The sequence below is a fragment of the Balaenoptera borealis genome (assembly GCF_965194805.1).
Source record: "Balaenoptera borealis genome assembly, chromosome: 18".
Taxonomy (NCBI): Eukaryota; Metazoa; Chordata; class Mammalia; order Artiodactyla; family Balaenopteridae; genus Balaenoptera; species Balaenoptera borealis.
The window spans coordinates 79131972-79158865 of NC_138877.1; the positions used below are offsets into that span (position 1 = coordinate 79131972).

The window sequence follows — 26894 nt, forward strand, 5'->3', positions numbered from 1 at the left end:
AGCGGGACAGTCGGGCTGGCAGCCGGAGCAGCTGACGCAGGGGGCCAGATGGGAGGCCTCGGCGGGGTGTGTGTGTGTGTGTGTGTGTGTGTGTGTGTCTCCACGTCCCACAAGCGGGACAGTCGGGCTGGCAGCCGGAGCAGCTGACACGGGGGGCCAGATGGGAGGCCTCGGCGGGGTGTGTGTGTGTGTGTGTGTGTGTGTGTGTGTGCCTCCACGTCCCACAGGCGGGACAGTCGGGCTGGCAGCCGGAGCAGCTGACGCAGGGGGCCAGATGGGAGGCCTCGGCGGGGTGTGTGTGTGTGTGTGTGTGTGTGTGTGTGTGTGTGTGTGTCTCCACGTCCCACAAGCGGGACAGTCGGGCTGGCAGCCGGAGCAGCTGACGCGGGGGGCCAGATGGGAGGCCTCGGCGGGGTGTGTGTGTGTGTGTGTGTGTCCACGTCCCACAGTGGCTCTTCTCCGCGCAAAGGGCACAAGCAGCCTCCAGGTCTGGTGCCTTTGCAGCGATGAGCAACTATAGCCCATGACATTTCCTTCTTTAGTAAGTTTTGCACAGACAGAGGAAATACGCATACTCTGAAAAAACAGCTATGACACCTGGAAAATTTAAATCAAAGTAAATTCAGCTTGTAAAAAGAAGCATTAAGTCAACCCAGCATTTTGATCACACAAAATGTTCAAATGTAACATAAAAATAGACGTATCCCAGAAGATATGGTAAAGAATACGCCTTTTTGTATAAATTCAGATCGAATACGCCTTTTTGTATAAATTCAGATCGAATACACTTTTGTATAAATTCAGATCACCTTTTTTTATAGAAAGAGTTAAAAGATGCCTTCACGAACAACACTCACGAGAAGTAAACAGTAGCTGCCTCGGAGACCGTGCCCCTCGCGTGAGTGTCACCAGCACCCCAGGGCCAGCGGAGCCGGCTGCGCTGAGAAGGGGATTCCAGGCCTTTGTGAGGTGCATATTCGTCAGCCGAGATGTCGGAGACACTGAGGTCTCAGCATCCGCAGGAAAAGACCCGAGAGACTCCAGCTGCGGAAACCAGGACCGCGCGCTCCCTGTCCTCGGGGCCGGGGGCGGGGTCAGCACACCGTGGACAGCGGGGGGAACGGGTTCTGCTTGCTGACAACCAGCTTCTGGTGCTGGTGCGAGATGTAGCCTTTAATGTGACCCTGTGGGAGAAGAGCAGAGGCGGCGTATGTTTCTGGGCCTGGGTCTCGTCAAGCCCGCGGGGGTGAAGGACCTGGTGCTGTGGCACAAGTATCCCCCCCAGTCACCGTGCAGTCAGCTCCCTGGGAGGACAACGAACGAACACGCGCAGGGGAACAGAGAAATACGTGCCGTGTGCACCCACCCCGCCCGCACAGAGCCCTCCGGGAACAAGGAAGGCGTCAGAGCTCCCGGCGAAGACGGGGCCCAGGGGAGGCGCGGCCACACACCACGTAGATCAGGTTGGCCAGGATGCACTGGACCTCGGCGATGTCCACGTCCTCCACCTGCATGAACTTCAAGGCGACCAGGAACGCATCCAGAGACAGCTGGTGTGTCTTGAGCAACAGGTACCTGGAAGAGGGACAGAGCTCACGCTCATCAGGGACGGGATGTGAGGACGGAGTCAGTAGGAGAAACGTCTGCTGAGAAACCTCTGTTCAAAAGGAACAAAGCATCTCCCACTTGCCAGATACACTTGAAAAATAAGAGCTTTTCATTCTGACTTTCCAGTTTTAAAAAGCCACTAGTACAAATATACTTTACGTTTACTGAATATTTGCTTGAATCTCAGATGCACGTGTTCTCACATTTTAACATCCTTAAAATCGAGAAGCACCTTACGATGGACAGTGTCTCAGGTGTGATGAACTGGGGTCCTTGCTAATTTTGATATATTCCTCACAGCCAGAAAAAGTCTGACTTTGACTGAAGTTTAACCGAGAACCTGCTGGGACCAGGCCTCAGAGAAGAGTCAACTTCCAGAGTGACACGGAAGAAAAGAACAACCTCTGACGGACAGGGGTGGTGGGGAGGGTCAGTGGGTCACCAATAGAGGACACGGGCAACGGGTCCCACACTCCCGGCAAAATGGGAAACGCTTGGTTCTCAGGGCTGGCGCTAAAACGTCTGTTACAAGGTCTTCACCGCAACCCGAGTTATTCCTCCCGCAAGGGCGGGCAGACCTCCGCTCCCTCACCCGTGCAGCCGTGGCGCCAGGGCCCAGGGCAGTGCGTGGGCTGCGGAAGATGGATTTTATCCCACAGAATGAAAAAGAAAGGACTCTGCTTACACTTTCTTAAAAAGATTCCTGTAGGTGATAATCTTCAGCTTCTCGAGGATGAGGAAAATGCCGCACCGGATGAAGAAGGTCTCGTGCTTGGCCAGAGCCTCGTTCAGGAGGAGGAGGTTGCCTTCGCTGGGCGGTGGGACAGATGCACAGACACAGTCAGAACAACGTCCAGGACGAGAGTGTTCCCTCACAACATGAGGACGTCTGTGCTGATTTTATCTTCTAAGAGGTCTCAAATGGAAAAGGAAAAATACTCTACCTCACAGCTTTGGTCACCTCCGCAAACTGCATGAGATGGTACTTCCTCAGGAGCTCAATGGTTGGCATGTGACCCTAAGAGTAAATTTCCAGAATAAGGACCCTTTCACTTTTAACCAAATTGTCTTTGATAAAACTCTTATCAAGGAAATAAGTTTTAAAAACTTGCAACCTGCGTTTCTTAGGCTTTCTTCCTAAGTCGCTGAACAAGAACTGAAAGCATCCTAGTCTACTGGAAAAAAAAAAACAAAAAAACAACGCTGCTCTGGAAATCAGAAAACCTAGCCAAAACATGGTTTTGTCATCAGTGACATCTGACCTTGACCTCGACCTTCTCATTACTGTCTCATAGGAGGCAGTGACACCTGAAGCAGTACTAGGCTACAATTTAGGAATTCAGAAACAGCTTCCAGAAGAACCAGCTGAAAAATCTAAAACTGGTTGTTCCCGTGAAGTCGGGTTAGCAGTGGGGAGGGAGGTGTGACACTGTCTCTTTCCCACTACAAGTCGCCCTGAACTAGGTAAGTATGTGTGTGTTGTTTTGATAATTTTTAAAAATTTTTAAATGGGAGGAAAGGAAGCTCTATCTATTACTTTGAGAATGTTTTAGTCAAATAACTTGGTAGCTATTTGTCATTTCTTTACAAATATCAAAAATAATTTTCAGTGACCAAGTAAGATACCTACAGACAGGCTGGAATGACCTTTTTCTTTCTTGGTTAATCCATTTCTATAAATTTAGATTTTTTAGGGGAAACAAAAATAATATGCACTTATTTTACTTGTCTTATACATGTTAAACTTTTGAGTTAGGGAACTTCAAGAGAAAGGAAACACAGGCAAGCCTTTCCAGAAGGATCTGGAAGTGCCAGTCACGGAAAGAGTAGTTCGGGTCACACCCAAGGCTCACTCCTCCTCAATTTTTGGGGTATGCTCATGTGCAGCTCAGACTGTGACCCATCACACACCACTGGCTGCGCTGTAGAACATCTGCCCACTTCCTGTAGACAACAGGACCCGTGAGAGCTGGTGAGATCACTTACCAGGAGCATCTTCACAGGAAGTAGATAAATGAGGACCATCCTTTTGTTCTTCTGGCTCAAACGGTGGCAGTGCTCAAAAGCAAAGGACAGGTACTCCTCAGCTGCAGAGTCAGCCACAGACATGGTCACCACGGTCCCCACCCTGTGCCTGATGCTACCACCCACCCTTACATGAAGGCCCGAAAGGTTTCAGGAACTGCAAATATCTACCGTCAACGTTTAACAAATAATTTCCTGCTGTGTCAGGTATTCAAAAATACCACTCAGTGCATATTCAGAGGAAAAGCACAGCAATACCTTCAGAGACTTCAGCTGAGAGTACAGGTGACCCCTGAACAAGGCAGTCTGAGCTGTGCGGGTCCACCTGTACACGGGTACTTGCAACAGTAAACACTATGTTACCACGTGGTCTGTGGCTGGCTGATCCGTGGATGTGGAGGAACCGTGGGCACAGGGCTGACTGTGAGTCACACGGGGCTTAACCCCCTTGTTGTTCAGGGGTAAACTGTAATTTAAAAGCTTCTCTTCTTGGACTTACCCTGTGGTGCGGTGGTTAAGAATCTGCCTGCCAACGCAGGGGACAGGGGTTCGAGCCCTGGTCCAGGAAGATCTCACATGCCGTGGAGCAACTCAGCCTGTGCGCCACAACTACTGAGCCCGCGAGCCACAACTACTGAGCCTGCACTCTAGAGCCCGTGCTCCGCAACAAGAGAAGCCACCGCAATGAGAAGCCCGCACACCGCAGGGAAGAGTAGCCCCCTGTCTCTGCAGCTAGAGAAAGCCCGCGCACAGCAACAAAGAGCCAACATGGCCAAAAAATAAATAAATAAATATATTTATTTTAAAAAAGTAAGAAATAAAAGCTTCTCTTCTTATGCTTGATATTTAAAGGAAAAAAAAAAGATGGGGGAACTAACCAAGAAAAGCCCTCTTTCGAAAGCTGTAGATGTATTAAAAATTTTGTGAAAGAAAATGAAAAGTTGGTCTACACAACCCTACAGAGTAAAAAAACAGCACTTATTATGAGAGCGCTGTTATTTTTGTTATTGGAGCATCCATGGCCGTTGACACATGGAGAGGAGGTGCTCCTTACGTCTGGTGTGTTGCCTGAAGTCACATGCCTTCGCGTGCAAATAACTGTCGGAGAAGTGAGTTTAGAAAGTCTGGTCTGAGGACGAGAGAAGAATCATAACGGACCACCACATGCCAGCTACTCGAAAAGTTCAGAAACAAAAAACGTGGCTTCCCGTTCTCGAGAAAGCTAATGACACAAGCCACATAACGTGATTTCATGAAAGCGCAGCTCTGACGCGGCACCGATCCGCCACACACGGCCACAAGCGCCGAAGATGGCACGAGCGCAAAGCTCGTCCGCCGCGGCTGGAGCTGAGCTACGCGCTGCCCGATCTCCACGTCCTGGGCCAACGGGACCAGCAGAGGCCATGGGGAAACACCAACTGTAGCCTGCGCCGCAACACCGGTGCCCAGAAAAGGACATGCTGGCGCCCGTCTCAGAGACCTGGCGCGGAGAGAGGAACTTCCCGTGGGACTTTCCCTCGTGGAACCAACGTAGTGTCAAAAATAAACGCAGCCTGGACGCAGCCAACACCCGCGGTCCACCTTCAGCAGTAACAGGAGGCAGTGACCATGTGCCCTGAACCCAGCCCCAGCTGCTCAGAAGCAGTGACACACCTTGCTTGAAGTCGCTGTCGAACATGGCCTTCCGCCCCACGTAGTACCTGTACGTCACCCGCTGGGCGGTGCTGTAGTCGTCCTTCAGGTTGGAGCTGTCGATGGCTCTGATGAGCGGTTTACACAAGTGGAGCTTGTTGATCTGTAACGAGCAACCGTCTACCCTGAACAGCATTGTAAATAAGTAGGCAGGACAGACGTAAGCTTCTGGTCACGAAGTGCACGCCTCCTTGCGGTGGGATTCCCGTCATCAGAACCGACGGCTGGATGCTAACCTCGCACCACAGCCGCCCGGCCTGACCACGCCCACCGCGGAGGGCGCCCCCGCACGGGGTGGGACCCCGCGCCCCGCGCCCGCGCCCCTCGCCTGGCCGTCCCCGCACCGACACCGGCGTGAGGCGCTGGCACCTCCCTTCCCCTGGAGCCGAGCGCGCGCCTCGCCGGGCGGAGGCTAAAGAGGACCACGGGCGTGAAGCGCTGACAGCAGCCCTCGCGCCGGGCAGCCCCTGGGCGCACGCCAGCTCCCAGGATTATGTGCGCAGCCGGGGGTGGGTGGGTGGGGGGGGGGCGTTGGGGGGGACCGCTTCCCGGCCATGCCCGGGAGGCCGGCTGACACTGAACAGAAGGGCTGTCCGGGAAGACAGGCGGAAAGCAGACCCAACAAAGAGACGCAGCGCTCTGACAGCATTTACCTTAAAATAGATCTTGAATAACTGATTCACCAGAAACAGCATGCCCCACTTCTTGGAGTCCTCTATGCCCGCACGGCTACGGGGAGAACGGTTACGTTTATGTTAAAGCTGCCCAGGAAGTAAAGATGTCACGTGTCAACGCAAAATCAGCTTCCGCAACAAATTAGCGTCTTAAGATAGAGCCCCACGGCTCGAGTCATGTGCACGGAAGACTACAACGCCACGAAAGAAGACGTCTTTAGAAGTGCTAAATGTGTGCGGAAGCATAAGAGGTGGTTCTTTTCTCTTATTTCCTTATGAGACAATGGACTATTTGAAGCAAAAGCTAACAGCAGTCGTGGGGCTAAGGCCAGCGCCGGGCGGGGGGGCGGGGCGCTCACGTGTCGCTGGCGCAGACGCGGAAGCAGCTCATCAGCAGCTCGGCCGCCTTCTCCAGCATGTCCCCAACTTTGCTCTTTCCTTTCTTTACCAGCTGCTGATCTGCCTGATAGAAGATAAAAACCTTTACTTTTCATCTCCTCTAGACGCCTCGATTAAACAGAAGATCACGGCACAGCTAGAAGCAAAAACGTACAGCTGAGGGTCATCCCCAAAGGTTCTGGCAAGACCATCTAGCCTGTGCTACTACGTTTTCCAAAACGGGGGCGTCTACAGCGTGTTCCAGCTCTTCCACAAATCAAACTGCTCTTCAACCAATTCAAGCCTGTAAGTCGGTCACGGACTCCTTGAGCCTGTGCCATGCGCTAACTAGCCTTTTCTTACTTGGCCGCGAAGCCCCATCTCCCACGCGCGTGACGTTTGCATGGTGCAGAGGACGGCAAGGGACGGGACTGGCGCCTGCCTGGCGGCCCCAACCGAACTCGAGGCCACTGTGTCCTGAACCCCGCGCACCCGCGTCCTCCCATCAACCAAACAATACAGCTAACTTCACTTTAGAGGGTCAGTGAGGATGCAGTAAATATTAACATTAGTAAGTCTTAGTCGTTGAATACATGTATTTTTAGTGTTCTTTGTGATGAAGTGGGAAGTCCACCTACAGCACGTCTGTTTTTAAGGAAAAGCACTGGGGCCACCGTCGAGGCCGCAAGCTGGACCGTGGAACAAACAACCTCAAAGCCTGGCCAGCCAGCGTGGGCCACTGGCCAGCGCGGGGCTCTGGAAAGTGAATGAAGCAAGCCTGTCACTCCCAGGCAAACACTAACCATTATCTGCTGCCGATGACATTTGCACTTTCAAGACAAACTTAGAACTTTGGAAAACTTGTATTGACCACCTTAAAAACTACTCTTGGGCTTCTCTGGTCGCGCAGTGGTTGAGAATCTGCCTGCCAATGCAGGGGACACGGGTTCGAGTCCTGGTCTGGGAAGATCCCACATGCCGCGGAGCAATTGGGCCCGTGAGCCACAATTACTGAGCCTGCGCGTCTGGAGCCTGTGCTCCGCAACAAGAGAGGCCACGATAGTGAGAGGCCCGCACACCGCGATGAAGAGTGGCTCCCGCTTGCCGCAACTAGAGAAAGCCCTCGCACAGAAACCTAGACCCAACACAGCCATAAATAAATATATTAATTAATTTAAGAAAACAAAAAACAAAAAACTACTCTTGTAGTTTTAAAAGGTGTAGCTCAGAGAAGGGCATCTACGATCACCTGAAAAGGCTACCAGAACAGTCCTCCCACTTCCATGTACATCTACGTGAGGCCACACTTCATATATTCAACCAAAACAAGGTACTGCAAAGAGTGAATTCAGAAGCAGACATAAGAACCCGAGCGGCTTCTGTTGAGCCATACATTAAAGAGATCAAAATGGAAAAAAATGCCACTTTTTAGTACATTTTGTTCACTTTGAAAATAGTTTTTTTTTAAATTTAGAAAGTCAATTATGTTACCACATAAAAGGTTTATTATTTCAGGTGAACAATATTAAAAATTTTCCCAGTTAAAATTTCTAATACAGTAAGTATTGATATAACCCATACGAACAGAAGCTTCTGGGGGTCCTCAATAATTTCTATCTAAGTTATTATATTTTTCAGTTCTAAAATTTCCATTTGGTGCTGCTTTATATCTTGCATGTCTTTGCTGAGATGTCTCCACCTGCTTCAAGCGCGTTCGCACCTGCTCCCAGGGTTTTATGGCGGCGGGGGTGGAATCCCCATCCCATCCTCAGTGTCGGGTGCTTGCTGACTATCTCCCCCATTCAGAGTCTCAAAGGCCAAGAGTCCTGATTCCTGGTATGACAAGGGACTCTCGATTATATCCTGGATGCCCGGGATGTCGTAAGACTGTGGCTCTTCTTGTTTCAGCCAGGCCTGCGCTCACACCACGCCACCAACTGCTGACAGGGCTGGGCCTGCAGGCCCGGGCGGAGGCAGCTGGGACGCTCCCCGCCCCAGAGGTGGGGTGGGGGGGAGGGAGCCGCGTCGTCTCTGCCTGTCAGTGTCCCGGGGTTTCAGGCTTCGCCAGACCGAACCAGGACGCCCAGGAGACGAGAAGGAAACAAACGCAGGGAACTCGCTGCTCTGCCCCTTCTTCTCTCCACCTCTCAGAGCCACACTGGCCTTAAAACTCCCAGCAGGAGGGAGAGAAACACGTGCCTACCGTGTCTTGTCCAGAACCAGAAGCTATCAATAGTTTTTAGAACTGTAAAGGGGTGTCAGGACCAAAACGTTAAGAACTGCTGCTCCCAAAATGGCTTATGCTGACCCCAAGGGGAAATCGACTCATAAACCCCTCCTCGGTCCAGAGAACCCTCAGCACTCCCTGAATCTACACCAGGGCGAGGGGACGGGGCGCGTCTCCGCAGCTGGCGAGAGCGCGGTCCCTCATGCGTGAGCCCAGCCACGCCCGTGCCCTTGCTCTCCACGCCGGGTTCACCCGACCCCACGTGTTCCTCAAAATTTGTGGAAAGAATGACATGAAATTAAGCAACAGATAGATAACGAGTTTGGGTTTAAAACAACAGTGACAGAAACTGAACTTACATTATTGGCAAATATTCGAAGGTCAAGTGCCACTGCATACATGACAGGCAGAGCCCTACGGGGCAAAAACAAGTACATTTGAAGAAGCTCTGAGGTCAGAGGTTCCAATACCAGAGGTGGGGACGCCAGGGCTACCATCCAGAACGGGGGTCCCCAGCCCACGCCCGGGGGCTGCTATGCTTTCCCTCCCCCTCCTCCCGGGCAGGCGGCAGCCCCTCCCCATCTGCACGGAGACGCAGGAAGTCCACGGGCCCAGCCCCGGCCGCACCCTCCCCCTACGCTGGGACAGGAATTCTCCCTCCCCTCAGCCCCTACCACCAGCCAACAGCTCCACTAAAACAAGACGTGGTTCACAACGATCTCCTAACAGGGCCCGAGGTATGTAACAGACCAATGCCATAAAACGACTTTTCAAAATCTAGCTGGCAGTGTTAATTTTATGTGTAAGAGAGATCTTCACTTAAAAAGGGTTTTTTTTTTTTTTTTTTTTTTAGTAAAAGGTATTTGCAAGCCTTCAGTTATTTTAGTATAAACAAAATTTCAGTATTTACCAAGATTTTTAATAAATCATAAAATAGTTTACCAAGGAATTTAAAATAACCCAGTTATCATGTATTCTATCATCCCAAATGAGCTGTAATTGATCTACATCTTTTATCCAAGTTTAAAACCAAAAGTAAGTTCAAAATTGACAATTAAAGGGAAAAAGTAATATTTAATAAATATTTGGGGGCATGGAATGGCTGAAATACTTCATATTTACAGAAAAACACTGCAAATAATCTGGCTCACCTGCCATTTAAGTTTACACTGACTATTAAAACTCCATTATCTGTGTTGATATTATCACGTCAACACACAATATTACATACCAACACAGAAAACACAATTAAAACTTCTGCTTTTAAAAAAGAAAAAAGTGGGGCTTCCCTGGTGGCGCAGTGGTTAAGAATCTGCCTGCCAATGCAGGGGACACGGGTTCGAGCCCTGGTCTGGGAAGATCCCACATGCCGCGGAGCAGCTGGGCCTGTGAGCCACAACTACTGAGCCTGTGCGTCTGGAGCCTGTGCTCCACAACGGGAGAGGCCGCAACAGTGAGAGGCCCGTGCACCGCGATGAAGAGTGGCCCCTGCTTGCCGCAACTAGAGAAAGCCCTCACACAGAAACGAAGACCCAACACAGCCAAAAAAATAAATAAATAAAAGTAAAAAAAAAAATAAAAGAAAAGAAAAAAGAAAAAAGTCATTTGCTAATTTCCAGCTGTTTCTGTTTGTACTTACCAGTTTTCTTCTTTGTGGGCCTGAAATGCCCGTAGGAATGATGTAGTATATTAAGGAAGGTCCGACATAAAAAGTTCAAGTCATGCTACAACTGAAAGACTAAAGAACAACGAGAGTTCTAAATTGTAAGGGCTATAGCTCACCACTTAAAAGATTATGTATAACAGCAGCAGGTTCTTGAAGGGAAAAAATACATAAGCCCACATTATAAACGCCTGAGTATCATTAGGTATAAGTAAATACATTTATTTCATACATACTTTCCCCAAAGTAAGAAAAACACTGTTATAAGATTTTTAAAAGTGGCAATTTCACACATTTTATTTGGTTTCTCTGAGCCCAGATGATCACAACTTATATATAATGTGCTTTAGAATCTGTAGTGTCAAGTTTATTTCATTGACTACAGAATTCCTGCATTCAAAGGAGACTTGGCTGGTCAGTAACCAATTCTCTTCTGTGTATATTAAGCAAGATGGTTAAAAAATTGGCAACTAAAGGGAATTCCCTGGCGGTCCAGTGGTTAGGACTCGGCACCTTCACTGCCGGGTTCCACAAGCTGTGCGGCTTGGCCAAAAAAAAAAAAAGCAACTGAAGTCTGGAGATACATATAAACAATACTAGAATACTCACTGACCAGGGCCTTAGCCATAAGATATCACTTAAATGATTTAAATCAGAATTGGCTTGATTAAGGCCCTCAGTGACCACAATTCAATGATGCTGTGTGTGGCGTCCACTCTTCCATCTGTGCCCGGATCTGCAAGTTCTTCTATTTCTCCAAGGGGACTAACCCATCCCTGTAACTATACTGAATGTTGGAAAGGCAACAAAATATTATTCTTCACAATAGAATTAAATAAAATCCTTAATCATAACCAATGTTCTTCCCTACCATATAGGTGACTGGACACCAGTCTGAAGGCCATGCTAAATTTAAGTACTTGAGTGGAAGAGCTAAATGAGCTTCTCCTGCTTTCTAATTAAAGGTGTGACTAAAACTGGCCTGATGTTTCAAGATCTTAGCCCCCAAGTAACCCGCTGTATCTGTCAGACATTGAACAGTAACGCACACGACAAAAGATATTGGACAATGACGGTCTGGCACTTGTACGCCTCTATGAAGTCGTGGTTCCCCGCCGCGTACGTGCACCTGGAAAGGAAGCGGTGGACACTGAGGACGGCGGGGCAGAAAGTGCGCGTCCTCGCTGAGAACCGGCATGAACCCCGCGGACCGCACTGCTCACTCCCAGCACAAACGCCCTGCTCGCAACCGACCCAGCAGATTACAAGGAGGCTCACAAGAGACCACAGGGTACAAGAGGAAATCCCACGCTACATGCTGGGCCTGTTCTTTCAAGTCCCAGAATGAGAAGCCCAGCTGCAGAGGTTCCACTAACAACACGCAAATGGCCCTTCTCGGGCATCAATGGGCAAGGACACTCTACCCAGACGCCCGGCTGGCATTGTCACTCTCAGTCAGTCCGTCCCCAAATCTGGCGCCTCATCCATGCTGCACAGAGCTAGGAAGTTGCTACAAGAAACACAGCAGCACTCCAACTTTTCCAGAGATCTCAGGGGCCCCGCAGGTCTGCCCCGCCCTGCCCCCGCACCCCAGCCCGCTCAAGACGCCGGAGAAGAGGGCAGGCACGAGGACAACCAAATACCACACACTTTAAGACCTAGAGCTTGCCTGAATCGAGGCTTTAGAGGTGAAAACGGCAGACATGACATGTGAATAAAAAGCAGAATTTCATCTGCTCTGCTCTGCTCCAGTTTCTTTCCCAGTAAGGCCAAGAGGTTAAAAACCGGGCGTTTCCATGAAAAACGCCAAGTCGATAGTGGGCGCCACATCCTACTGCACAAAAGACCACTACACAGCCAGTAGGATGAATATCAAATGCTTTTTAGAGCATTACACAGAAGACACACACACATCCATGATTACCATTTCATGTTAACTTTTGAAAACATACGTGGTCCCTGAATAAAAAATTTATTAAAATTCTAAAGTATTTCATTTTATTTTTTTTTAAGTATTTTAAACTTCACAAGATTTTCATAGGTGTTACCAAAGTGAAATTACAAACACACTTTTCTACTTTTTCAAAGGAAATTTTTCACTGCTTCAAGCATAAAATGATGGTAAATAAAACCCCTAGTCAGTTCAGCAATTTTCAGATATGCTTGTTTTTCTTCCTCACTCATGGATTACCTTAAATGAGCTGCAAACATTTCGTCATAAGGGGGTTCCAAAACTTGTTGACACTTCTCTTCTGGAGAGGCCATCTAAATGATCGTAAGAAAAATGGTAAAAATAAAATTAACTGGGACAGAAAGAATGCAACACGTAGGAAGAGATTCAGACAAACCTTTGTTTCAAAAGAATTTACACTTAACAGTTGATAGTAACTCTTCACACTTTAGCACTTCAAAAAAAAAGGTTCATTTCTTCCACACATATTTATCAAGCACGACCTACGTACAGGGCAGGAGATGAACACAATTCGCTTTGTCTACCACAGGCCAGGAAATACTCTAGGCATGTTCATATACATCTTAATCTATTTATTAAGCAGCTACTATGTGCCTCGTGTGAGGTCGAAGGAGCTGGAGACAATGCCTGGGGGAAGGGGGGTCGGGGGGTCAGGAATCGCTCGTGCTCACTTCCTGCTGACAGGACTGCCCACTCCGGGTCCTGAGAGACAGCAGACATTCACCTCGAACTTGCCCTCGCCTCTCAGTGGCCAAATTCTGGTAACACGAGCATCACAGCGGACTATGCAGTGCACTGAATTTAAAAGAAAGGGACTCAGTGAATCCACACTGATACAGCTCTATAATGAGACAGGGAGAATGGCAGCATGGGAAGGATCACCACCTTACAGCCCCTGACGAAACAATCAGGCAGACAACGGGCCCAGCGAGGCAGCTGTCACATGGAAGCACGTGGAGTTCTGGAGCGAAGGAATCAGTCTTAGGTCACAAACGGGCGAGCAGACGTGTACCAGGGACAACCTGCCAGCAAGCTGAACCCGAGTCCCATCAGGACTCCGAGCACTTTCTTTTTTTTTAATTTAATTTAATTAATTTATTTTTGGCTGCGTTGGGTCTTCGTTGCTGCGCGTGGGCTTTCTCTAGTTGCGGCGAGCGGGGGCTACTCTTTGTTGTGGTGTGTGGGCTTCTCACTGCAGTGGCTTCTCTTGCTGCGGAGCACGGGCTCTAGGCATGTGGGCTTCAGGAGCTATGGCACGTGGGCTCAGTAGTTGTGGCTCGCGGGCTCTAGAGCGCAGACTCAGGAGTTGTGGCACACGGGCTTCATTGCTCCGCAGCATGTGGGATCTTCCCGGACCAGGGCTTGAACCTGTGTCCCCTGCATTGGCAGGCGGATTCTTAACCACTGCGCCACAAGGGAAGCCCAGGGCACTTCCTTTCGAAAGAAAGATTTAGGTCCCTGATAGGACACTCCAACATTGTAACGGCTATCAACGAGGAAATGGGTGTTACAAAATATCAACAATATCTTCCACAGAAGCTATAGCTTGGAGAGCATTTATCATCTGAACCAAGAATGCTTACATTTTAGAGCAGGGGCTGGCAGATGCTCACATAAACGGCCAGCCAGGAAATGCTGCAGGCTCTGCAGGCCCATGTGCCTCTGCGGCAGCCAGCGCGGAACGCAGGCGGCTGTGCTCCAACAAAACCTCACTGGCAGCAACAGGACACGGCTTTGGGCTCCAGGGACAGCCAGGCCTGGGCGGAGCCCGAGCCCACTGCCTGTCCGCTGGATGACCTTGGATGACCTGGCCCCGCTACTGCACTTCTCTGAACCCCAGAGAGTCGTGTGGGAATTAAATGCAGGAAAACGAGCACAGATCTCAGCACAGACTCTGAGACACGGTGCTCAATTAATGCTCAATAAATGAACTGGAATTAGATAAACTGTGAAGGAACTTGGCAATTTTCAAACAAGAGTGGCAATATTGGTTTCCTTCCTACTCAAAGTCTAGACTTTTCTCAGGAAGGTGGGGACCCTGTAGCCCTCTCAGACGCCTGTGCGTGCAGCGCCACACCTACCTGAAGCCGTGGGTTGGCAACATGAGGGTGCTTGAAAGACACCAGCTCTGCAAGGGATGACCCGTCTCTGGTGTCAATTGCTTCATAGACCTGAAGCGTTTGGAAAGAGAAGAGCTAAGTGGAAAATAAAACACTCTGTCCTAATGGAACCTAGACAGCACGCTGCACACCCCTAAACTTTCCCTACTTTGAAAGGAGTCAAAATATAACAATCAGTACTCTCCTTAGCCAGCAAATAATCACTGCATTTGAAAATGAGGTCTCCTGGAGGCAAACAGGTGACTTACCGTTAAAAACAATGAAAAAGCAGAAAAAGCCAGCGGTTTATTATTTGCTTATTAATGAAGGTGAATTATTCAATTTTACTCAGTCATACTAACAAACATTTGAAAATCCACTTATACAGCTTATGAAGAAGAAAAAAAGAGCTTGAAAATCACATATGTCCAAAATTCAAAGCACTTCCACTCAACCTAAATTTAAAATAAAAATGGGAAGGCAATGACCAAATAAATGTCACAGTCACACAATAGGACGCCTGAGTGTTGTGAAAGAGAATCAAATAGATCTACTTGTAATAATATGGAAAAGTGTCCACAACATACTTACTGTTAATTCCAAAAAAATCAGTTGCAGAAAAACTGTACAACTTGATCTTGGAGAAAAAGAAAAACTAAGTATCGATATGACGTGTAAGCACAGGAAGAAATGTGGGGCCCCAGGCCGCACCAGCTGACCCCTGGCCAGTGGAGTGGGAGCCGGGGTGGCCGAGGAGAATTTTATTTTATATATTTCTATACTGGAGGCCTGCGTTACAGCAGAAATTTTGTAAATAGAAAACCAAATGATATTTTAAACTTATATTTATCAAAAAATGACATAAAAATCCTAACCATATAAGTGAAGACAAAGCCAAGCATAAAGCTGCACGTACTACAGCATCATTTATCCACAGAAAATTAGGTACGGAAAGTATATGCAGGGGTGACGTGAGAGGACACACGAATGCACACCCACGAGAGGTGCTCACATCACCGCCCACCAGCAGGGTTAACACTGAAAGGCCGACCACCCTGAGCGCTGCTGAGAACACAAAGCGCCTGGAACCCCAGCCACCGCTGGCGGGAGGGCGAAGGGGTGCAGCTGCCTGGGGAAACGGTGAGGCACGCGACCCTCCCACCCGGTGACCCGACGGCCAGGAGGAACGGAGGCCCATGCTGCCTGGCCACCTCCAGGACCCAGCTCCTCGTCTGCTGCACACGCAGCATCGACTGGGGAAGTTTCACCACCGTCTCTAAGGCATTTCACAGAATAAAGGATTTGCCACTTGACTATTCAACAGACTACATATGCGCTTATATTTTGAGCCAGCAATCCCACTTCTGGGGATTTACCTTACAACAAGAAACAAGATATTCGTGCAGGCTTACTTGCTGATGTATTATAATGAGTAATCACAAAATACACAAAATCAGCGCCCCTGCCTCCGAGAAGCTGATAAAGCCCACGACATTCCCGTCACCGGGGGTGTGACGGAAAACAGAAGGCTGGCGACAGACTATGGGCAAGTCTTAAAGAACTGATGCACTGCTCGGCAGACAGTAGAATCACAGGCAGGCCAGTCACCCGCTCTGGTCACCGTTAATGTGTCACGCCCCAGAACCTTTGGCCCTTTCACTTAACACCCGCACTGGACCCTGCGGCCGGACCCCAGGTCAGCCTGTTGAGCAGTACCTGTGGGCCTGGACCAGGGACTGCAGACCTCACCAAGTGAAGCTCACTAGCTCTGGGCGCTCCCAGGGGGAAATTCTCTTCCCGGGATGCTGCTGGTCACCTTGCATTCTCCAGGTTCCAAGCTGGTCCACAGGGGGATCATCTACTCGTGAACTCATAATCCTTTAAAAATATGTTTTCTAGCTCCAGCCACTGAAAAGGCATAGAATTAATGACTCCGCAGTAGCAATGGGCACACCTAGCACTCAGGTTTGTTTTCTAAATTCTATTCCCCACTAAGAGGAACCAGAGCTCCCTGGGGAAAGGGCAAATCCAGCACTGGGACAGGGAAAGAACTAGGTGAGCCTGGAGTATATATTATTGTGCCAGAAAGCGAGGCAAGGCTCAAAGAAGGACAGAGGCATGTCAAAAAGCCACAGAATGGGGACATATGTATAACGGATTCACTTTGTTATAAAACAGAAACTAACCCACAATTGTAAAGCAATTATACTCCAATAAAGATGTTAAAAAAAAAAAAAGCCACAGAAACCAGTTTGAATGGACTCCCAGTGGTCAAATCTGGGACAATTCGAGCTTCAAAGAGAATAATAACATTCCCAATATTGGTACTGGATTATAACTAGGCATTAAAAGTAATCTATAATGATGCTTTCACAAAGAGGGGCATAGAGGAAAGCATTGTTTAACTGCTGAAACACTAGCTAGTAAATGTAGAAAGAACGATAGGCAATCACCACTTGGCAACCACTAACGTAATAACTGACTTGGGAAAACCATTTTGTGGGAGGGTGTAGGGAACAGGACGCTCAGTGGTTTTCAGGGTCCGTCCAACAGCCCACAGGTTAATCGCAATGCGGAAAGGTACCTCAACGGCGGAGTCATCTGATGGGCAGATGCCTCCTTAACCAAGTGGTCCCGTCAGCATCCCCAGCGCTGGGAGAGGCCGCGGGAAATCCACACGATCCGACTGAACCCGGATCTGATCATCAGGAATAGCCAAATAAAGGCAGCTGGTGAGGCATTTACAAGTCACTGGGCCTGGACACGTAAGAAAGGTTAAATGTCATAAAAGCCCCCTTCCCCAAAAGGCAAGAGGACTCTTCTAGAAGACTAAAGGGCAAAGCACCCCAATGCCATGTGATCTGACTGGACCCTGGGTTTCAAAAAAGAGGTTCCAAAGAAGATTGGGGGTGGGGGGGTGTGGATTAAACTACGGATTCTACACTGGAAAATGCTGATGTTCAGTTTCTCGGATGCACCAAAGGCGCTGCAGTTACACAGTGGACGGCCTAGGTCTCAGGCGCACACTCAGGAAGGTGAAGGCCACGGGATCACCGGGAAGAAGCGTGTGGGCCCAGAGGGAAGGATGAGCGAGCACGGTGGGTACACGCCCGGGTGAGGGGTACACACCTCTCCATTCTATTCTTTCAACTTTCCTGTAGGTTTGAAATTTTTCAGGAAAAAAAAGTTGGAGGAAAAAAATTTTAATGTAGACACAGCTTTTAAAAAGTAACCTGCCGTGTGAAATAAGAGTTTGTGTAATGGACAAGAGAATGAAATAAAAGACACTAAAAAAAATAATACCAGCCCTCAGAGAGATACTAGAAGTGATGGAGAGATCCACCTCGGGGAGAAGCATGCAAACTGATCTTTTTCTAAGGAGAACAACAAATCTTTAAAGTAAAATATATGGGGAAATGTAAGGTAAATTAATTCAAAAAGAAACTAAATGGAATGCCTGCTGAAACTCGAGTGCTGAGCAGAAAGGGGGTGTCGCCGCGGGCCAGCTATTCAGAGGCAGCCCTCCTGGGCCCTCGTGCTGGGGGTCCCACACTACAAGACTCTGACCACTGGCTCTTTCACTAGGGCCGTTACTCAGGGCTGTTCATGTGACGAGTTACCTTGAGAAATGAGATAATGTCTCCCCCATCCCAACCCTAGACAAAAACCAGACTTGCTTACTGCCTGCTACAGGACAGGTAGATTCCCCAGGTTCTGTCTCTCTCAGGTACATGTGCAGCCGCCCTTCTGGGCCCATCACATCGCCTGTGGGACTTCGGGCCCAGGGAACCACACCAGCACGTGATGCTGTGCCGCTTGCCACACAGAGTAATAAGGTCCCTGGTCTCTGACCCAGGAATCGCACGTGTTCTGCCAGCATCCAAGAAACTAACAAGAGACCTCATGGGCTACTGAGGGTAAAATCAAATCCCAGACCCAACAGCTAATGGAAGTTATCACAGAGACCACGGGAAATGAACGACATACGACTTGCCCACAGGTGGTTGCTGGCCGAGGATGTTGCAAAGGTGAGAAATAAGTCCAAGCTGACAGAGTCACTGAGATTCAAGCAACAATAAACTTTGGAAGCTAAGGAATAGGCAGGTTCTGACTCGGACAGGAAGTGGCTGAAGCTTGGGCTAACAGAGGTAGTGAGCTTGGTGTCACAGCGTGGACTCTGGGGACAGGACTCCCAGTCTGAATGTGCCACTTACTAGCCCAGTGACCTTGGAAAGTCACTTAACATCCTCTGTAAAATGGGGCTTTTGCAATGGACCAACCTCCTAGGGAAACAGTGGCGATGACGCGCTGCCGGGTACCACGGCGCCTGGCTCTCGGTAAGCCTTCGCCAAGCACTCATCGTGCCTGGTCTTCGCACAGCCACCCCGCTGTCCCGTGGGGTGGAACAGAGAAGACAGACAATTACAGGAGATTCTCAGAGTGCTCCTCTGGGAAGGCAGGGAACAGGACCGAGCGGTAGTCTGGAGAAACAGAGGCACAGGAAACGGAGACACAGGCCAGCACGAGTTCTAGCTCACTGCTCACTAGAACGTGGAGGTCCGAGCACTGGTACATCACTCGGCCTCACGCCCCTCCACCTGCCTGCATCTATCCAGCCCACACACTGTGCTGCACATCGCGTGGCTCAGACACTGTTCAAGGCACACACAGTGCCCCTCCCCCCAAACCCTGGGGTTAGGTGTGGGCCAGAAAACTGTAAGAGATTTAGAAATATACAAAAGATACAAATATACAGAAGATAAAAGTTATAAAAAAGCATGAAATTCTGGAGAGACTCTATATTCACATTGGTTCTCAAATGTCTACGTACTTGTTCAACTTTAAATAAAAACTGATATTGAAAAATGTTAACTCTGCAAAGGTAAGGCCAAGGTGGACTTTTCCTTAAAGAAAAGGTCTTAGGCCTCATTCAGAAGACTGCAAACGAATGTATATTTGTAAGCTTTAAGTTAAGATTAAAGCATGTATCTGTTTTTTCATGATTCCCGTTTTAACCAACTTTCTCAACTAACGGTTCCAATCTTGTTACACTATATTCAACTGACAACTAGATATCTTGGCCTGGTTGTCAACAGACACCTCCAACTCGACACGTCCAAGACTACATTTGTTTTTCCCTCCAAATCTGTCCTGCTCATCTGTTGCCCAACTAGAAACCTGGGAATCATTCTTGACTCCTCCCCGTCCCCCAACGGCACATCCTTATTCACCAAGCCCTGGTAAAGTATCCTTCAGATATTCTAAAAAGCCCACTCCCCCTTTTCCTCATCCCTATTACCACGGTTCTAGTTCTGCGAATTAGCACAGCTCAGAGGAAAGACTACAAGCTTTGAATCCATAATTACCTATGTTTGCGCTGTGCTGCTGCGTTCACAGGCTGTATGGACAAAACCCTGAGAGACACACTTCCCAAAGGATGTAAGCAGCGGATCGCTAACACAGACCGGCTCGCAGCCGGACCACTTGCTCTGTCCCCCCGTTACTTCCACCACTTTGTCCCCCCTCCCCACACGCCCCTAAACTGAGAGCGCGGCCAGGGGCTCCAGCGCAGCCGGTGGACAGACTCGCCCGGGCTCCCGCTCCGGCCCGCAGGCCAAGACAGCCGGAGGACAGCTGGCAGGCGGCCCGCTGGCCGAGGAAAGTTACCTGCTGCAGGTACTGGTTGATGGTGATGTGCGCCATGGCCGCTCCCGCCGCCGCCCCGCGGATCTGCGCGCCCCGTCGCCGCCGTCGCGTCACTTCCGGGCCGCGGTCCGGTCCCGGCCCCGCGTCGCCGGCCCCGCCTTCCGCGCACGTTGGTTCCGGAGGCAGCGTGTGCGCGGGAGTGCGAGCCCCGGGTCGGCATGGCGGCGCGCCCGGGCTGAGGAAGGTCGGGGGCTGCGCTGCGACTCCCTGCCCCCCACACGAGGCCGCCTCGTCGGCGCCCCGGTGCCCGGGCCTGCCGGGCCCTCGACTGTTGCGGGTTCCACACGGACCGCGGCGGACGCGGACTGCGGCGCCCGCGAGCTCGGGGCTGGGTCGGGTCGGGGTCTGGCGCGCTCCCGAGGCCTGCGGCGCCGGGTCTGGTCGGGCCGGGTCGGGCGGCGGTTGTGCCGGGCCGGGCGGGGCTGAGGGAGCGCAGCGGAGGGAGGGCGAGGCCGGGCGGCGGAGACCGAGGCCGAGGCCGAGGCGGAGGCCGGGCGGGCGGCGGGCGGGGCTCTGCGGCCGCGGCCATGGCCGACGAGAGCCCTCGGAAGGGCAGCTTTTCGGCGCTTGTCGGACACACCAACGGCCTCACCAAGCCCGCGTCCCTCGCCGCGGCCGCCGTCACCTCCAAGCCCGGGGCCGCCGGCGGCTCCAAGAAGCTTGTGATCAAGAATTTCCGAGGTGGGTGCGGGGCGGGCGGGCGGGCGGGCGGGGCTGGGGTCCCTCCCCTCGGCCGCTCGGGCTGCGACGTCGGCGGGGCGGCGCGGGCCGGCGGCGGCTTCCCCTTGGTCTGTACAGTTGGTCCAATGGCATTGAGTGACGCCAGGTAACTCAGGTGTCCCGGTTCGCACGACCGAGCCGGACCGAGTAGCAGGACTGAAGCTCTTCGTGATGTAATTTAATTACTTGCTCCACTTCTCACCAGCTCTGTCGCTGTCACTGTCTCAGAGCAGGCGTCTTCGATGCAGACACACCAGTTACAAGCTTATTCTTCACCTTCCTCCCAGCTTGGAGTCGTTTCAGTCGACTTTAAATGTTGTAGAGAGCTTAACTATTCCACGTTTATACGTTTGTGAAACCCACTTGTTACGTAAAGGAATACTGTACGATTTGTAGGATTCCTACGTGTGCTTATCCTAAGTATCAGTACTAGACGTATTTGTTTAGCCAATCGAGGATGGGATGGTTGCATAATCTGTAACCCAAGAAATTTATAAATATGGTACTTGCATTGGGAAAACCTAATTTTTGCGTTCCTCACCTATGTGTATTTTAAGTACTTTTTTTGTGGAATAGTTTTTTAAAGATGTGTGACTCTTAGCATGGATGCCATTGCCCACTGACTCCATCTGCATTTACAGACAGACCTAAATTGCCTGATAACTACACTCAGGACACCTGGCAGAAACTTCATGAAGCAGTGAAAGCCATACAAAGTAGTACCTCCATCAGATATAACCTGGAAGAGCTCTACCAGGTAAGGCTCCACATGTGCAAAAAGCAGAGCTTGTTAGAATTCTCACTGAGTTGTAAACGCGCAGTTTTCTTAGGGAGAACTTTAAGACCTGAGGGGGCCAGGGTCCGGTTTTTCACTTACCTGATTGTTTCTTATAGTGTCTAAATAGCACAATTATCCAACTCCAGTGAAATGTGACCCAGACGTGGATTTTGTGCTTCTCGGTGTTGTTTCAGAGTCAGTAATGAAGGGGATAATAGAAATCGACTCTGCCTGCAACAAGAACAGTAGGAGTTCTGTGGCAGCGTGTTCCAAGTCGAGGAGGGTTTTCCGTTTTTGGTGGTTGTGGGATTTTTATTTCATTTTCAGGCCTCAGCTGTCTAGAAGGGTATTTAAAGTTAACCCATTACAGGAGAGAAATGCGTTTCTAAGAGTCACATGACTTTTAATATTTTCCAAATATGCAGCAAACTATTATTATAATTACATTATGTTATATATGAAAATCTTATTACAGTTTGACTTGTTAATGTGGATTTTCCCCTTTTCATTGTGTTTTGTGATTAATTGTTACAGTTAAAATGTGCAGACTGGTTTTGTTACATTTAATTTGAGATAACGATGTTCCTTTTCTAACACCAGAAGAAGTGATCAAAAGTACGTTTCACTGTTGGGATATTTCAGTTACACACAGACTGGTTTTCTTGATATCTTGTTTTTAAAGAATGACATTCGCTAACTAGTCTAATATTATCTACATTTTAGGTAATTTGATAGCACAATTTCTACTAAGAGACTTAAGTTAAAAAATTTTTTTCTGTTTACATAAGTGATTACGTTATAAAAATTATGCAAACTACAAAAAGTACAAAGAAGAAAATAAAAATCACCTATATTCCTACCACCCAAAGAAGACTACCATTGACAGTCGATGGACACCTGTCCCTTCTTCGTCTTAAGTTTGTGTGAGGTTACTGTATTGTTTAATTGACTTAATTACAGTGAAAAATATGTACTTCAACAAGTTTTAACAAATGTATCCAATTGTATAACCACCACACAAGATACAGAATGTTTCTGTCACCCTGAAAAGTTCCCTGAGGCCCCTTTGCAGTGGGTCCTGTCCTGTGCCCTAACCCCCAGTCCTTGGCAGTCACTGATGTGCCTTGTGTCGGTATGTTTTGCCATCTCTAGAATCTCATGTCAGTGGAACCGTGCAATTGTGCCTCGCTCCTTTTGCTTAGGGTAGGGCTTGTGAGTTAGGCGCGTGCATGCGTCCTGACAATAATCTGTTTCTTTGTCGCTGAGTACTCTGGGACCACCAGTTAGTTATCCTGAGGTAATGGACGTCTGGGTGTCTAGTTTTGGGTTGTTATGAATAAAGCTGCTGCAGACATTCATGGGTAAGTCTTCGTGTGGACAAAAATTCTCATTTCTCTCGTATGAACATCTAGAAGTAGGTTCTCAGAGTAAAATGGAAAGTGAATTTAACTTTACAAGACATTTCCTAACTTTTGTGGACAAAAATTCACATTTCTCTCGGATAAACATCTAGAAGTAGGTTCTCAGAGTAAAATGGAAAGTGTGTATTTAACTTTACAAGACATTTCCTAACTTTTTCAAAATGGCTTCACCATTTTGCCTCTGCCAGTGGTGTGTGAGCGTTCCAGCGGCTCCGTGTCCTTGCTGACATTGGGTATCGTCAGTCTTTTTAATTTTTGCTATTCTAGTAGGTGAGTAGTGGAATTTCACTACGGTTTTAATTTGCATTTCCCTAACGATATTAAGTATCTTCTCTTGTGCCCGTTGCCATTCCATACACCTTCTTTAATGAAGCGTGTGTTCAAATCTTCTGCTCATTTTTTATGGTGGTGTTTATTTCCTTATTATCGAGTGTTTGAGTTTATCATGTGTTCTGAGCGTGCATCCTGTACCAGGTATTTGCCCTGCAAATATGTTCTCCCAGTTTGCAGCTTGTCTTCTGATCCCCTTATCTATGGCTTTCAGAGAGCAGACGTTTTACATTTCGATGAAGTCTTTGCATCAGTTTGGTCTTTTGTGGACTGTGCTTTCAGTGTCTCTCTGAGAAGTCTCTGCCTAATCTAAGGTGGTAAAGATTTTCCCTTGTATTTCCTTCTTTTAGCGTTTTAGGTTTTACATTTAGGTCTGTTATCTGTTTTGAGGTGAATTTTTGTATTTGCTGTGAGGTGTAAATCCAAGTTCACTGTCTTCCCTGTGGAGGTCCAGTTGGTCCAGTGCCGTGTGTTGAGGTGTCTGTCTTCCCCAGCAAACTGCCTTCGCTCCTTTGTCAGACGTCCTTGCCCCTGTGAGTGTGGGTGTCCTAAGTCTCCAAGTCTGGAGCGCTGGCCCTGCAGCTTTATCCTTTTTTGGGTAAACTTGTTTTGGGTGTTCTAGGTCCATTATATTTCCATAAGAATTTTAGAATCTGTTTGCCAATTTCTGCAAAAAAGCCTCCTAGGATTTTGGTTTGGATTATGTGTAATTGTAGGTGAGCGTGGGGAGAGCTGCTATCTTGACAACACTGAACCCCCCAGTTGACCACAGGGGACAGCTCTCGCTTAGTGAGGTCTCAGCAATGTTTTCTAGTTCTGCTGTGCGGGTCTTGTACATCTTTTGTGAAATTTATCCCTAAAGCATTTCATATTTTTATGGTATTGTAAAAGGTAGTATAAATTTTAATTTCTGGTTGTTGATAGTACATAAAAATACAACTCATGTTTATATATTGATCTTGTATATTGCTGTCTTGCTAACCGCTCTTATCTCTAGTAGCTTTTTTGTAGATCCCATTGGATTTTCTGTGTAGACAATCATGTCGCCTATACACAGAGATAACTTTACTTCTCCCTTTCTAATCTGCATGCCTTTTATTTCCTTTCTTGCCTCATTGCACTGTATAGAACCTCTGGTGATTAGTACGATGGTTAATAGAAACGGAAAAAGCAGACATCCTTGTTTTGTTCCTGGTCTTAGGGGAGAAAGCTTTCAGCCTTTCATCATTGAACACCATACGATGCTAGCTGTGGGTTTTTCAAAAATGCCCATTATCAGGTTGAGGAAGTTCCTTTCTGTTCCTAGGTTGTTGAGAGTTTTTATCAGAAATACATGTTGGATTTTGACAAATTCTTCTGTGACTGTTGAGATGGTCATGTGATTTTTGTTTTTTAGTTCGTTAATTACATGGATTGATTTTTCAAATGTTAAACCGGTCTTTCATTCTGGTATAAATCCTACTTGGTCATGATGTATTATCTTTTTTATGTACTGTTGGACTCAGTTTGCTGACATTTTGTTAATTTTTGCATCTGTGATCACAAAGGATATTGTATTATTCTCGTGTAATGTCTGTGTCTAGTTTTAGTATCAGAGTAATGCTGGCCTCATAAAGTGAGTTGGAAATGTTCTCTTCTTTTCATTGTCTAGAAGACTTTATATGGAATTGGTATTATTTCTTTTTTGTTTTTTTTTAAATAAATGTATTTATCTGTTTTTGGCTGTGTTGGGTCTTCGTTGCGGTGTGTGGGCTTCTCATTGCGATGGCTTCTCTTGTTGTGGAGCACAGGCTGTAGGCGCATGGGCTTCAGTAGTTGTGACACTTGGGCTCAGTAGTTGTGGCTCGCAGGCTCTAGAGCACAGGCTCAGTAGTTGTGGCACACGCGGGCGTGGCTCATGGGCTCCAGAGCGCAGGCTCAGTAGTTGTGGTGCACGGGCTTAGTTGCTGTGCGGCACGTGGGATCTTCCCGGACCAGAGCTTGAACCCGTGTTCCCTGCATTGGCAGGTGGATTCTTAACCACTGCACCACCAGGGAAGTCCAGAATTGGTATTATTTTTTTCTTAAATGTTTGAGAGAATTCCCCGGTGAAGCCATCTTGGCTTTCTTTGTGGAAAGATTTTCAACTACAAATGTCATTAGTAGATATAGAACTATTCAGTTTATCCATTTCTTTAAGTTCACTCATCTTCTGCAATGTCTAATCTGCCACTAATACCATCTGGTATAATTTTCACCTCTGCATTGTTTTCCTCTCTAGCTGTTCAATTTGAATCTTTTTTTGTATCTTCTCTTTGCTTAACTTTCTCTAACGTGTGGAACACAGTTATAGCTCTTTTATGTCCTTGTCTGCTGATTCTGTCAATTCCAGGTTGCTTTGACTGACTGATTTTTCTCCCCAGTAAAGGTTGTTTTCCTACTTCTTTGCATGTTTGATAGCTTTGATTGGATGCCAGACATTGTGAATTTTGACTTGTGTGGTAAATGCTTTTGTATTTCTTTGAATATTCTTGAGCTTTGTTCCAGACTTGGTTAAATTATTTAGAATCAGTTTGACCTTTCAGACTGTTGCCTTTCAGCGTTGCTAGGCAGGACTAGAGCAGTGTTTCGTCCAGGGCTAATTGCCCTGCTGCTGAGACAAACCTTCCTGAATCCTCTGCCTGGCGTCCTGCTGTGTTCCCGCCTGGCTGGTGGGAAGTGTGTGAGCACCAGAGCCCAAGGTCTCTAAACTCTCGGGGGTTCTTCCCCTCACCTCGGCGGTCTCCTCCCACATACGTGCTGGACAGCCCTCTGCTGAGCACTGGAATTGGACCTGAGGTCACCTCCCCTCGGGGCCTTCGCCCTGCAGACTCAGGCCTCGGCCCGGGGCGACTGCTCTGTGGCCTGGACGCTGGATGCCAGAGGCCAGAGTGGTTGGTGCTTGTCTCTCTCCTGTCTGCCAAGGCCACGACCTCTCAGAGCCCAACGTGCAGCGCTTCGGAAACTGCTGCTTCGTGTATTATTTCAGCGAAGGCTGAGTCCGCTTCCTTTACTTCGTCTGGACCAGGAGCAAGAGTCCCACCGAGTGCCCAGACTCAGAGGCTTTTGATTTAATGAAATATTATGTCTTCCAGCTAGGGTTCATTATTGCTCTTTCCCTGGAGATTTGACTGTCTGGTATCAATTGCCCATCAGTTTTCTTAGTAGAATGACTTTGCTGGACCTTTTACCCAGGATGTGTTTCATAATAGTCACCATAGATATTATTGTAAACAGTGTTTCCAGATGCCCTGGGTATCGTGGGTGTCCGTGTGGGTGTATGTGAGACCCTGAGGGCTAGGGCTGCTTACCCCCAAAGTGGCACTCATTCCAGGGGACGTCTCAGGAGGGCCCGTGTGGGGGGCAGTGGATGGGCTTTTGGTCGCAGGTGCGTGGGCGGGCGCCTGGTCACTCAGAAGTTCTAGCAAGTCTAAGTACATCTCTGCAGAGTGAGCCGCTCACATCTTGTGGAGCGAATGGGGTGGAGATAGTAAGTGATGTCACGGTGAGACTATCCTGGTCTCCAGTAGAGTGGACAGTGCACTGGACCTGGTGTTTCAGAATAAAGCCTGAGTTTCTGCTG

At 48.6% G+C, this 26894-nt stretch overlaps 2 protein-coding genes across 4 annotated transcripts in view; one reads left to right on the plus strand and one right to left on the minus strand.

Annotated features, from left to right (window-relative positions):
• Positions 1-788: 788 nt before the first annotated feature.
• Positions 789-20453, minus strand: PCID2 (PCI domain containing 2). 3 transcript variants are annotated; one of them, XM_082365852.1, is made up of 14 exons: positions 20006-20453; positions 14321-14410; positions 12459-12532; positions 11329-11396; positions 10244-10283; positions 8964-9018; positions 6359-6462; positions 5979-6054; positions 5287-5428; positions 3595-3695; positions 2553-2626; positions 2294-2419; positions 1452-1575; positions 789-1184 (listed from the first exon to the last, which is right to left on the minus strand). In XM_082365852.1, the coding sequence occupies exons 1-14, from the start codon at positions 20039-20041 to the stop codon at positions 1095-1097; spliced, it is 1200 nt and encodes a 399-aa protein (XP_082221978.1). In that variant the 5' UTR covers positions 20042-20453; the 3' UTR covers positions 789-1094. The 3 variants fall into 3 exon arrangements, with proteins under 3 accessions (XP_082221978.1, XP_082221977.1, XP_082221979.1); XM_082365851.1 differs by having other exon boundaries at positions 14321-14434; XM_082365853.1 differs by lacking the exons at positions 8964-9018; positions 10244-10283; positions 11329-11396; positions 14321-14410; positions 20006-20453 and having other exon boundaries at positions 12459-12511.
• A 118-nt stretch (positions 20454-20571) lies between these two features.
• Positions 20572-26894, plus strand: part of CUL4A (cullin 4A) — a gene marked incomplete at its 5' end in the record, with an annotated part of 45264 nt that continues 38941 nt past the window's right edge. The window contains 2 exons of the mRNA XM_082365846.1: positions 20572-20725; positions 21406-21521. Coding sequence (XP_082221972.1) covers positions 20572-20725; positions 21406-21521 — 270 coding nt within the window. The remainder of the gene's footprint in view (positions 20726-21405; positions 21522-26894) is intronic.

What these genes read in the sequence shown, in the direction of transcription:
- PCID2 (XM_082365851.1), bottom strand. Translation starts at nt 20,041, where the DNA reads ATGGCGCACATCACCATCAACCAGTACCTGCAGCAG. An exon ending in TCAACCAGTACCTGCAGCAG is followed by an intron (nt 14,435 to 20,005) that starts GTAACTTTCCTC and finishes TTTTCCACTTAG; the next exon opens with CTCTTCTCTTTCCAAACGCT. An exon ending in GCCCACAAAGAAGAAAACTG is followed by an intron (nt 9,019 to 10,243) that starts GTAAGTACAAAC and finishes TTTGCCCCGTAG; the next exon opens with GGCTCTGCCTGTCATGTATG.